The sequence below is a fragment of the Mangifera indica genome, chromosome 14 (genome assembly GCF_011075055.1).
Source record: "Mangifera indica cultivar Alphonso chromosome 14, CATAS_Mindica_2.1, whole genome shotgun sequence".
NCBI classification, from domain to species: domain Eukaryota; kingdom Viridiplantae; phylum Streptophyta; class Magnoliopsida; order Sapindales; family Anacardiaceae; genus Mangifera; species Mangifera indica.
In genome coordinates, this window is record NC_058150.1 from 1,757,416 (window position 1) to 1,770,400 (window position 12,985).

At 32.7% G+C, this 12,985-nt stretch overlaps 1 protein-coding gene across 1 annotated transcript; it reads right to left on the reverse strand.

Moving 5' to 3' along the window:
* Positions 1 to 986: 986 nt before the first annotated feature.
* LOC123196838 (expansin-A9-like) lies at positions 987 to 1,700 on the reverse strand. Its single transcript, XM_044610977.1, has 2 exons — positions 1,372 to 1,700; positions 987 to 1,296 (listed from the first exon to the last, which is right to left on the reverse strand). Exons 1-2 carry the CDS (start codon positions 1,698 to 1,700, stop codon positions 987 to 989), a joined length of 639 nt encoding a protein of 212 aa, XP_044466912.1.
* Positions 1,701 to 12,985: the final 11,285 nt, after the last annotated feature.

The following is a 12,985-nucleotide window of genomic DNA, read 5'->3' on the forward strand; positions in this document are numbered from 1 at the left end:
TGTGCACATACTGTGCACAATGCATATATTATATATATAAAAAATATTATATATATTTATTATATTATAATATTATATATATATAATATATGTACTGTGCACTGTGCGTGCACTGTGCATGCACTGCACATGCACTACACGTACCGCGCGCACTCCGCACGCACCCATGCACTCAAATCTTCTTTCCAGTGCCTACGCATACAAGGCTGAGAGGGTACTTTTGGAGTTACAAAAAAATTTGCTTATAAAAGTAAAACTATTGTGCGTTTGCCTAAAAAAGTTTAAGCGGAAAAATTTTTGTTCATTTTAATTAATATTCCTAAAAGAAATAATAGTTATATATTACTGTGAGCTATTAATAAATAAGTATAAAATTTGGAATTTTCAACATTGTTTGAAATTGTTTATACCGATTTAAATTCCTGTTTTATAGTGTATTAAAATAAACTTATTATATAGAAAATTCTTTAGGAATTACAAATAAATTCATCATCTAATTTTTAGGGTTCTGACACTCACAAATTGTTGTTCTTAAAAATAAAATTGAACTTGAAATTATGATTCAGCCATGCATGAAACTTATTGAATCATGAAATTTTTCAATTGGGAGTTTCACAAATTATATCTAAATTTTTATTTTTATTTTTAACTTTATATTTTGGTACGCTGCATTAGACTTAGTAAGGAACATATTCAAAACATTCTAAGAAAGCTCTCGATGATAGAAATAAAAAATGAAGAAAAAGTTTTAAATAATGAATGCATAGCAAAAACTAACATCAGATTTATTCTTTTTTTGGCTTATGGGAATAGTAATATAATTTGAAGTAAATGTGTTACATAAAAATCTATAATGGAATACATATGCCAGATTTTCTCGCCATGGATTTCGTCTGACGAGTGAGCAATAAGATGACTAACCAAGCCATCTTACAGAGATAAAAGATCGATGAGAGCCAGTAATAGAAGTATAACTTTAATGCAATCTACCTGAAGTTCTTGCCCTCGAAAGTTTGGCCAAACTGCCAGTTTTTGGGCGCAACATGCCATGAAGTTGAGTATCTTCCATCACTTGTTTTAACTCTGAAGCTCAGTGACTCTCCAGTCAACCTTGCATCAGTCTCCCACTTCTGACCCCAATTTCTTCTCAATTCTGTCCATTTCAGCTTGTCATCGCCCTTCACTAGCACACTAACAACCTCTCCAGCGCCTCCCACGTTCCATACTGAGACAAGATTGAAGTAGGGGTTCCCAGTAATGGTAAATCGAATGCCTCCTTTCTTCTGGCATGGAACTCTGCAATAGTATTCAAACAAGTCAGAAAACTTCATTTAATGGAAGATTGATTATGTCAAAATGGATGAAAGAGACCTTCGATATTCAACTGGGACAATGCCAGCTTTGTATTCAGCAATATGAGAGAATGCCGGGTAGGCTATGTCAAAATGTTCACGAGGTGGATTACACCAGCCTCCATTGTCATTTGGAAGATTAAAGTTTGGTGGGCAATGGTTTGTGGCCGTGACAAAGAGAGATGGCTGTCCACGCTTGCACCATTGTGGGCTATCAGTGCACTTAATCTCATAACAGGCACCACAAGTCTGACCGTTATTAAACAAAGCTGAACTCAATGCTGCTGTTTCCATGCCATAGCCTTGTGCAGATACATCATCATAACCGCAAGCTCCACCTATAATCATAAAAATTAAACTTTAGAACTACAACAAATAGTCCATAGAACCACAGACAATAAGAAGAATGATGCAATATTGGGTACCGAATGATCTTGAGTCTCCCTCATAAAAAGTAGCATGAGCCCTCTTCCATGGACCAGGCTTAATATTTGGCTTATGTCGAGCATAGGTAAGGCAATCCAACAACATGAAAGCGAAGCACAGTAATATGATTGACAAGGCTCTTCGTGGGAATGCCATTATGCTGATAGAAAAATGTTCTACAAGTAGGTTTTGCTTGTATCTTAGTTTACTATATTGCAGAATATTTCACAGATTTATATATTGTATGGGATTCTAAGGAAGTTATCAGTGGGGTTGCCATTTATAGCGATGATTGGTTGCACAAGAACTTGGTGGTTCTTGTGGTTAAGAGGGTTATGCTTCCTTCTACTCCATGCCACTCCTTCAAAACAGAAATTGCCCCACAGATCATAAATTCATATGCAGATGTTGTTTCATTTTGGAAAATTTAGCTCACAACAAAAATGTTACAAAATTTTCTTTGTTAATTAAACATGTGCCATGTACTTTAAATATAAAGAAATTATGATTTTAGCTTGGAAGAATCAAGAAACCCGAAAATTTTAATTAATTGTGTCAAAACTTTAATCTATAGTAGTTAAAATTTAACCAACCATACATAATTTAATGCTTTATAAATGGTAAAACTACCCCTAATGTTAATTTGTTTTAAAGTTTTTAAAACATTAGGAAAGACACGAATTAAGTAGAAAAAAGAGATTAAAAAAATTAAAATGATAGGATTTTATAAAATTAAAAGAAAATTACTTAAAAAGTACAATTATCAAATAAAAAATTTAAAATATAAATTATGCCAGAATCTATGTTTATTAACGTTTGTCATAATATACTATCAAATATATATATATTATATTTTATATAACTCTGTATATATATATATATATATATATATATAAAAGCAAATCTTCTTCGATAAAAATTCTTCCTCAGTCAAACTCGTAGAATGACACCCATACAAGCGAAAAGCTGCCCTAAAGCGACAAATTATATAAACAGTGTTAGAGGCCTCTTTTGCAAGCAAGGGAACCATCTTGGAATAAAGGTAACTGCTCCCAGGGCAATTATTTGAAAGTAATTACTTTCTATCTAATCAGAATCACCATTGCGTAGTTTACCTCTAAAACCATATCCATGATATCGGCTTTACCGCAAACTCAAGTGTTTCCAAAATAGAACTTCCAAGGAGGATTAGATTTGATTTAAGTTTGTTTCGAGTAAGTTTAAATTTGAATTTAAGTTTAAAAATTAAATATTTTCAATTTTAAATTTAAGCTCTAAAGATGTTTCGACTCATCAAATTTGTGAGTCTAACAAAACTGATATAAATTCACTAAAATACATCAAAACAACATTATCTAATCAATTTTCAGAATAAGCTCAGAGCTTAAGTTCAAGCCAAATCCACATTTGATTTCTCTCAAACTTGCTAAATTCAAATATTTTTTAAGTGAGTTTGAAATCAAACCTAACTTTAGTTGAGCTTGGCTCGAATCTCTCTATTTCCTCAGGAAAATGATCCGAAGTTTATAATGGAAAGTTGTTGCAGCAGTAGTGTAACTTACATACAAAGAAGATAAACAGACAAAGTAAGCAGGAGCATAAAGGGCCGCTGAGACTCAAGACCCTGTCAGATATAAGTTTTTTAACTGACAAATATACACAGCAATCTGTAAAGTACTTTTGTAAGAAACAGAACCTAGATAGACACTCCACAAGCTAAGTACGAGTACAAATCAAACAAACCATCACTGCAGCAAAGGAGATTCTAAAATCTCCTCTACTTTCCTTGTCCTGTTCCTTGGTTCAACTCGACAAAGTAGTTATATATGCTTTATGTAAGAATATAGTCATCAAATTCTGATTGCATCGAAGAATATCAATGAACAATTAAAAATGGAATTGCCAGATTAGTTAATTAAGAAATTCGTCTGCTTTAGACAGTGGTATTGTAATTTAAAATGTTGATTTTAAAGTGGTTATAATCTGTTTTATTTTTATATATGTAATCTGCTAACTTTAAAGTTGATTCTTGCTGACCATATGTCCCATATTATCTTGCTAGTAACTTATTTTTATCATTATTTTTTGATAAATTTACAGTTCTTTTTTTTATAGATGTTTTCACTTTAGAAGGAACAAAAAGCTTTTTGTTGGCCGTTTCTCCTCTCAATAAATAATCCATTTTTTTTTCTCCAATATAAGATCTGTCGTCTTATGATCACCTTTCCTCACGGAATTAATGGTGATTCCAGTTAATATGGAGGACGGAGCCCGTATATACATGCATGCGTGCTCCCATTACTCCATTTTATTTTCATTTTTAGATGCATTTTCTAATCTTGCAATGATAATCCCTTAAATAAAACATTTTAATAATCATCTTTCTTTATATAGATATGATTGGATAAGCATTTGATTAAAGTCTAATTTGTGATAATCAAGCTAGATTTCTTTGTGACCCAAATGTTATAGATACGTTGAACTCCTTGCAGCTAAACAACGAACCTTTTAGGTGAGAGGTTTTATTACATTTATTGATAATATCAATATATATAGGGCTAAAACCATATGTTTTTACAGTTAAGTTAAACGGGGTTCAGTGTGATAACCATGGTCTTATCTCCTGCCTGTGTCTTCTTTTGCTATCTAGCCTCTTCCTTTGCTACAGATGGCTCTCAGATTAGTACTTTTCTGCATGATTTGGCTTTCCGTATGCTTCACTGGTAAAAAAATAATTAACTTTACTTTTCCAGACCTGATGAAGCAGAACTTTTTGCTCAGTCTGCCCAGAATGCATATTTCGGGACAAGGCAGCTTTTTCAAAATCAATGCCCGTATGTTACTTATTCTGACATTGTTTTTAGAATTTGAAGTCAATTCTTGCTTTCTTCTTTCAAATTTTTTTTTTGACACTGTGAAGGAAAAACTCTGATTCTTCTATTAATCTCCCTTCTAGGTGGATACAGTGGAAGAGTTTGCACAAGGCAGAGTCTGGACTGGTAATGATGCAGTTTCAAGAGGTCGAGTTGATGCTATTGGTGGGTTTTCTCGAGCTGTAGCCATAGCAAAGTAAAGGGACTGTATACCTGAAGACAGACTGTAACACCCCAGGTCCAATAACCCGGCCCACTGTTAAGATATTGTCCACTTTGGACACACAGTCCATCATGGGTTTGCTATTGGGCTTTGCAACCCAAAACGCGTCTTAACAGTTAAGGAGCTCACAGGCTATTTAACCAATTCAATTCTCCCACCACTAACCAATGTGGGATCCATAGACAGAGCACACACAGACCCAGCATCTCTCCCGTGCTTTGTCGATGTGGGATTCGCCTAGGGGTATCACATACACCCCCCTTTACGGGACTCAGCGTCCTCGCTGAGGTTTGCCCCACCATCGATCAAGAGCACACGCGGAGTTGCTCTGATACCATTTGTAACACCCCAGGTCCAATAACCCGGCCCACTGTTAAGATATTGTCCACTTTGGACACACAGTCCATCATGGGTTTGCTATTGGGCTTTGCAACCCAAAACGCGTCTTAACAGTTAAGGAGCTCACAGGCTATTTAACCAATTCAATTCTCCCACCACTAACCAATGTGGGATCCATAGACAGAGCACACACAGACCCAGCATCTCTCACGTGCTTTGTCGATGTGGGATTCGCCTAGGGGTATCACACAGACAGGTTCTGTTTTTGGTTTCTTTTTAATGATAAAAATTAAATTCTAATAGAACTTGGAGACTCACATTGCATATGGTGTTCTATGTTGCATTCAAAGAGAGTAAAATCTTATTCTAGCGTCAATAAAATCACTTATTACTTGATATATGAGACCTTACTCAGTTTTTGTCTTTTCACACCGAAATATAATCTGACACCTAAGGTCAGGAGTTAGTATTTATTTACGATACGGTTCGATGGTTTTCTTGATAGAAGAATACCGAGATATAAGTCCCCATATGTCCTTACACCAAATCAAGAAAAGCAAAATTTTTAAAAAAAAAAAAGGGTCTAGTTTTCCTGTATGTGGGTTGTGCATTGTTTCATGATCATCCTGGATGGTAGGTTTAGCAAAGAAAGCCAATCTTTTCACCCATGTCTTATAAAAAATCCCATAGATGTGCATCGGTATAAAATTTGAGCCTGGCAGTCCAGGGGGCTTTTTAACTAAAAGCGACTGGGTATTACTGACCTTTCACTAGCAGCTTGAATGTTAGGCCGATCAGGAAGCTATGCTTTTAATTAATAATATTTTTCTTCCTACTACAATTATAATTTCGTTATGCTGTAGATGTAATAAGGATTTCTCTTCATTAGAGAACCCAATATGATGTGTGTACTTTGCTTTGACTCTAGGTTACTCTCGTTGAGATGACAAAGCCATCGGAGATCTTAAGCAGTCTGGGGAATTCCATAGCCGGAGTGGACAAAACATTGAAGGAACTGCTACAGAACTTGACAGTTTCAGAAGATGTTCAAGCCCGAATGGATGGGATATTGTTCCAGGGAATGGAAGGCTTTGTTGGAATAATGTGGGTGTAGATTAATTAAATATTTTATTGTTTAATAAAATCGACTGAATGTATAGTCTAAACAGATTTCATTTTATGAATCCCATTTAATCATTCAGAAATAGGATTGATATATTTTATGTTATAATTATTAATTTTGGATTGTAAGTATGAGTTAATATAAAGGTTATTAGGTTTCTTTATTGGAGAACCTAATTTACCATTTTATCCTTTGGTAATAAACAAACACAAACAAGGTCCCCTTCCCAGTTTATTAAAAACGCTTAAGTTATACACCCCATTCTTTGCACGTATGCATTATGTAAAATAAACCTGGGGAGGAAGAGTCTGCATTATAGATTGACAATCAGTCCTCCTTAGATTATCAAGATGACACAAACAAATTCTTTTCTAATCTTTTAATAACAGTGTTTCTTAGCCTGATGCGATTGAATTATGAAATTGGACAGAATTACAGTAAATTATAATTGGTTTATTTGTGTTATATTTTTTATTCAATGCTTACAGGGCTTTCTTGTGGTAATCCCATTCTGACTCTAATCAACTCTAACCTTTGTTGGCCAATCGCTGCCTTGATAATTGCTGTTACGCTTTTTGAATGAGAATCCATTTATTGATGGGTGAGTTATTCCTAAAAGAGGCGAGCTGTCTCCATTATCGTAACATTTCTGCTTGTGCTCTGTATAGTGTATGCAGGCCTTGAATTTATGAATACCAATTTTTTTAATACAGTAATAATACACATTCCGGCCATGGAAATTGGAAATATTTAGAGTTCCCAGTTTTTTGTTTTTTGTTTTTATAGTTAGGGGATCCCATTCAAATGGGTTAGACAAATAAACTTTGAGATATAGTAATCGAATTCATAACCATTATATAAGATAAATCAAAATTTTATAAATATGATAAATACTTAAACTTAAATCTGGTCTAAAAGTTTAGTGAGTTCCCAGTTTTAGTATCATTTAAAGTTAGCATATTGTGCTTGGGAGGACTGGCGCTGTAAAAAGGGTGTAAAATGGTAAACAGCAAGTGAATATAACTACTTTGCACATACTCAAAAATCTAGTCAACACCAAATCTTTTTGGTCAACACCAAATCTGCTTGGTCAACACTGTCATGTACTGGAAGCCATTTCACTAATAATAAAATTATATATACCATTTTTATATATAAATAATAATTTATTTCTTTATAATTAAATATTAATTTATTTTTAATTTTTAATTTTTAATTATTTAATTATATAATAATATATTATTATTTATGTATAAAATTATATATATAATATTACTCTTCATCTATTGTGCGCTTTTTTATTATCTTCAATTGTGTAATAATTAATCTTAATGATATTTGTCTGTTGAAAGTTACAAAGAAGAAAAATTAAGTGATAAACTTGATTAATATTTACCCCAGTCAATTTCACTGTTGAATTACATGTACACATAAAAATTATTTAATCATATAATATAAAAATTATACACATAATACTAAAATAAAATAAAATTATATATAAATAAATTTTATTAAATTATTTATATAAATTAAAATAATAATTTATAATTAAATAAAACAATAATTTATTTTTCACACAATTTTAAATCATTCAACCAGTTACTATACTAAAAGCTGGGATGTGTAACGTTCAGCATTACTCAATAAAGTATGGCAGTGATGGAGTGTGGTACTCTATAGATCTTGAAAATATAGAACAAAATGTTTCTGAGCAATAGTATTTCTAGGCTGAAAGATAGTCAAGTCATTAAAGGATTTAAAATTTGAGAAGGATAAAATTTTAAAACAAAATCTGTAGCCTCTTTTACTCTTTTTTTTTTCATTAATAAAATTATTTATACATATTTTTATATATAATTTGGATATATAAATAATATATTATCATATAATTAAATAATTTTAAATTAAAGATAAAATAATATTTAATTATATAATAACATATTTTATATATATAAATTATATATAAAAAATATATAAATAGGGCGTTATTTTCTATATCCTTTTCCATTTTAATGCACAGAAGATCTTTGATCTTCAGAAGCAGTACGGCATCCTTTCCTTCTCTTTTAGCTGCCACAATGGAAGGCAAAGCTATTGATGCCGCAAATCACGACGTACTTAGCATTAGCACTGCAAGCACCAGGCGACGACAAAGCTACCAGTTTTGTCACTGTGGATGATTTTTACGCCATACCAGCCTTGCATGCTGAAGGCGGCTGCGACGTTTTCAGCCCTTCACGTGCCATCTTCTGCGTGGAAAAGGTTAGCTTTGATGCTGCTGGCTCCGCATTCAGCGGGCAGCTGCGACATTGCCACCCCCACCAGCAACGAGGGATGTTTCACTGCTAGTTCTGCACGCTGCAAGAATTAGGGTTCCGAATTTACTCCTTTTTTGGAAAGGTGACTGGAAATTTTACATATTAAGTCCTTGTTTCAACTTTTAATTTTTAGTTTCAACTTATAAGGATATATAGTTGCAGGATTTGCACCTAGTTAAACGTTTTCAGGATTTTTTTTTCAACTCAGAACTTGGCGGAAATATAAATTGGGTTTACAAGTGTGAAGATTGAAATATATATTACACAAAACTAATTGGCTTATGTTAAGGTCCAATTCACATACTTATATACCACTTTCTTATGTTCTACTTATTAGATGTGAGACTCTCTTTCTTTATTCTTTATTTGAGTCTTCAACACCCCCGCTTAAGTGTAAACATCTAGGCTGTTAGATCTGTTTTTCGGCTTAGCCGTTTTTTGACTGAATGTATTGTCACTTGTATCCATAAACACTTAGGCTATTAAACCCGTTGTTTGGCTCGTGCTCTGATACCATATCGGAAATATAAATTGGTCTTATAAGTGTGAAGATTGAAATCCATATTACACAAAACTAATTGACTTATGTTAAGATCCAATTTATACACTTATATATCACTTTCTTATATTCTATTTATTAGATATAGGACTCTCTTTCTTTATTCTTTATTTGAGTCTCCAACAGAACTAGTCAAAATGAGCACAATCATTGTAATTTGTAAGTTCAAGGGCCAGTGTGACATAAACATAAGTTGATAGATTTGAGCATATTTTCTCGCTCGAATCCGCCACAAATTTTAGTTCAGTAGAAACGATTACAAATTACACAACCATAATAGTGATGAAGGAAATGGCATAGAGAGCCCAAGTGATGCATTTGAGCCATAGAGGGAATGGAATTGTGATGGCAACAAAAATCGCTGTCACCGCAAACAGAACACCAACTCTCTCGAGCCCCTGAGCAATTACAGGAAATTTTGTGCTCATGAATTTGCTAACGAAAAGAAGACTGAAGGATAATATGATTGCAAGAGAAAGAAAATGAAACATGGGAGATAACTGGGGCTGATTTTGCAAGGATTGGACAGCTATTTCAACGGCTGAAGGCAGACAGAAACCTATCATTAACATCGCCCAGTCTAAGTTATACTGAGCAGCAGCAACAGGAGCAGCCGGTTCACGGTGGTTCTGATCACCTACTCCTACTTCAATAAGAGTGGCAGGAGGTGGTGGTGGTGGTGGTGGTGGTGGTGGGGGAGCTCTTGGCAGGAGTAGGAAGATTTGATTGACTAGTGAGAGAATGAAGGCCTTGAACCGATATAAAATGTCCATTAATGATGGGATTCAAAGGAAGGAATAACTCAGACTATGTTTGGGTATTCTGCAAAGAATAACCAAGTCTTCTATATAAGGAAAAAAATGTGGGCGTAGAGACCTAGGAAATTGCTTTGAAACTTAAGAGCCAGAAAGACTTCAACTTGAATGAAGCAAATTTGACGGGGACCCTTTCTCAAAATAGTGTGTATAATTTGATTCAAATTATAAAATTAAATTGAATTATTTAAAAATTATAAGTTAGTTTGATTTGAGTTAAAAATTTGTCAAATCACTTTTTTCAATTTGAATTGCATTTTAAATGATTTTCAAACCGATATAATATATATATATATATATATATATATATATATATATATATATATTGTAGATTGCATGTATTTCATATTTATTTTATATATTTATATTAAATCTAGAAACTATAATTTAATTAATTTTATTAAATAATATATATTTAGAAATAAATGATTTTAATCAGTTTAAACAATAATCCAAACTAGGTCAAACCATATTTTTTCAGTTTGGTTTAGTTCGATTTCAAAATTTTTCAAATCGTTTTTTTAATTTATTTTGAAAACACTCTAAAATTATATTAAACCGGACTGTACATACCCCTACTTTCTCATATTAAAATAATTGAATAACTTTGGCATGATTTCATAGATTAATTAATAAGGACTTATTCCCACCCAAGGTTTGTTGAATTCTCAAACAGGTGCCTATTAAGTATGAAAATATCAAACTTGCTGTTAAAATTAATAAAATCAGTTAGTTTCAAAGGTAAAATAATTATTTAACTAGTAATATTAAAAGATATAAAAAATTATATCATTTTCCCCCCTTTGTTAGGCAAACTAATAATTTTTTTTTAGATTAAGTTTTAAAAAATTATATTTTCCCTCTTAGAGTTTGATTTTTTAGCAACTAGCACCTTTCAACCCTCTCTCCCTTCTTCTGGACTCGTCTTCGTAGGAGAAGATGAATCATGCTAAGAGAGAGTGACTTTCAAGTTGTCAGAGAGAAAAAGACATCGCTAGGAAAGATAGAGAGCGTAGGAGAAGTTAACCATTCATAAAAAAATTATCCCTGAAGAATTGAAACCCTAGGGGGAGGGGGGAAATGCACATTTTCAAAGTTCAATCATAGGGAAAATTGTTAGTTTTCCAAACCAATGAGAGAAATATATAAATTTTTATTATTTTTAATATTACTGATTAAATCATAATTTTACCCCTAAAACTAACTGATTCAGTTAATTTTAATAGCATATAGGTGGGAATTTGGCATTTCCAAACTGAACAAGTATCTATTTAGAAATTCAACAAACTTTGGGTAGGAATACATCTTTTGGCCTTTTTCTAATGATGAACAAATAGAAATAATAAACAATTTCATCATAAGATTAGGGGAGACTGTAAAAATGGAGTGGAGCCTGTAAAAATCGAGTGGAGCATATACATTTCTTATCCGATGAGTGATTTAGAGGAAAATTGAAGCAAAAGATATGAAATTCAGCTCAGAAGATAATGGGTTGGTCTAACTTTAATGGGTTATGGGAGAGAAAAAGTAAGCACAAAATGAAAATGAGATTAATTTATTCAACATTTACTTTAGGGCAAACGTCATCCAGCTTCTGACTTAAAAAAAAAAAACTTGGTCACATATCTGTCCTCTCTATCACAAATTTTAACTTAACATCCTATTTAGAAAAACAGTCGGATATTATACTTTGCACTACACAACTCTTAATAGACTTATAAAAGAGAGCGATTCATAAAAATAGTGATTAGAGTTTTATATTTATAGTTTCATTGATTTTGCCTAAAGATTTGAATTTTAGATCTCCTCTTCTATAGCATAGTTAAAAAAATGAAAAAAAACAAAAAGCAAAACCTTTATTAATTGTTGTGTTATTTAGAAAGTTTGTTGTCTTTATTAGTTATTTATAAGGAGGTGGGGTGATGGGATTGGGAAAAATAAGAATCCCCATCCTGCCAATGTGAACATATTTCAAATTTCAATAACTCAATAAAGAGGAAACAAGGGTTGAAACTTTTGGTTTTGTTTTTATTCTATTTTTTATTTTGATACAAATTATGCTTGAATTATGCACTCACAATATGTTGTCCATAAAGATATCATTGATCTTTGAATTATCATTAATTTAGCATCTAAATTATGTTTTTTATTTTTAACTTTATGCTCTGGTAGGTTGCACTATACTTGGAAAGGAACAAATTTTCCACCAAAAGCTATGGATGATAAAGAGGAAAAAATAAAGAATAGCAAAGAAGTCAGATTTATTATGATTTGAAGTTATGAATTTGACAACACCATAATGTTCTAGCACTATAATATTCTACTTACTTTCTTCTTTTGGCTTATGGGGATTGTTCTATTATTTTAATTAAATGTAGTAGAATACATATGCTAAATTTTCTCGCCATTGATTTCACATGACAAGTGAGCAATCAAAGATGACTAGCCAAGCCATCTTACGAAGATAAAATATGAGAGCCAATAATTGGACTGTAACTTCAATGTTATCTACTTGAAGTTCTTGCCCTCGAAAGTTTGGCCAAACTGTCAGTTTTTGGGCGTAACACGCCAAGAAGTTGAGTATCTACCATCACTTGTTTTAACTCTGAAGGTGAGTTACTCTCCAATCAGCCTTGCATCGGTCTCCCACTTCTGACCCCAATTTCTTCTCATTTCTGTCCATTTCAACTTGTCATCGCCCTTCACTAGTACACTAACAACCTCTCCTGCTCCTCCCACATTCCATACTGAGACCAGATGAAGTAAGGGTTCCCAGTAATTGTAAATCGAATGCCTCCTTTCTTTTGGCATGGAACTCTGCAACAGTATTCAAACAAGTCAGAAAACTTCGTTTAAAGGGAAGATTGATTATGTCAAAATGTTCATTTAATGGAAGAAAAACACCTTCAAGGGAAGATTATGCCAGACCGTTGTTAAACAAAATTGAACTCAATGCT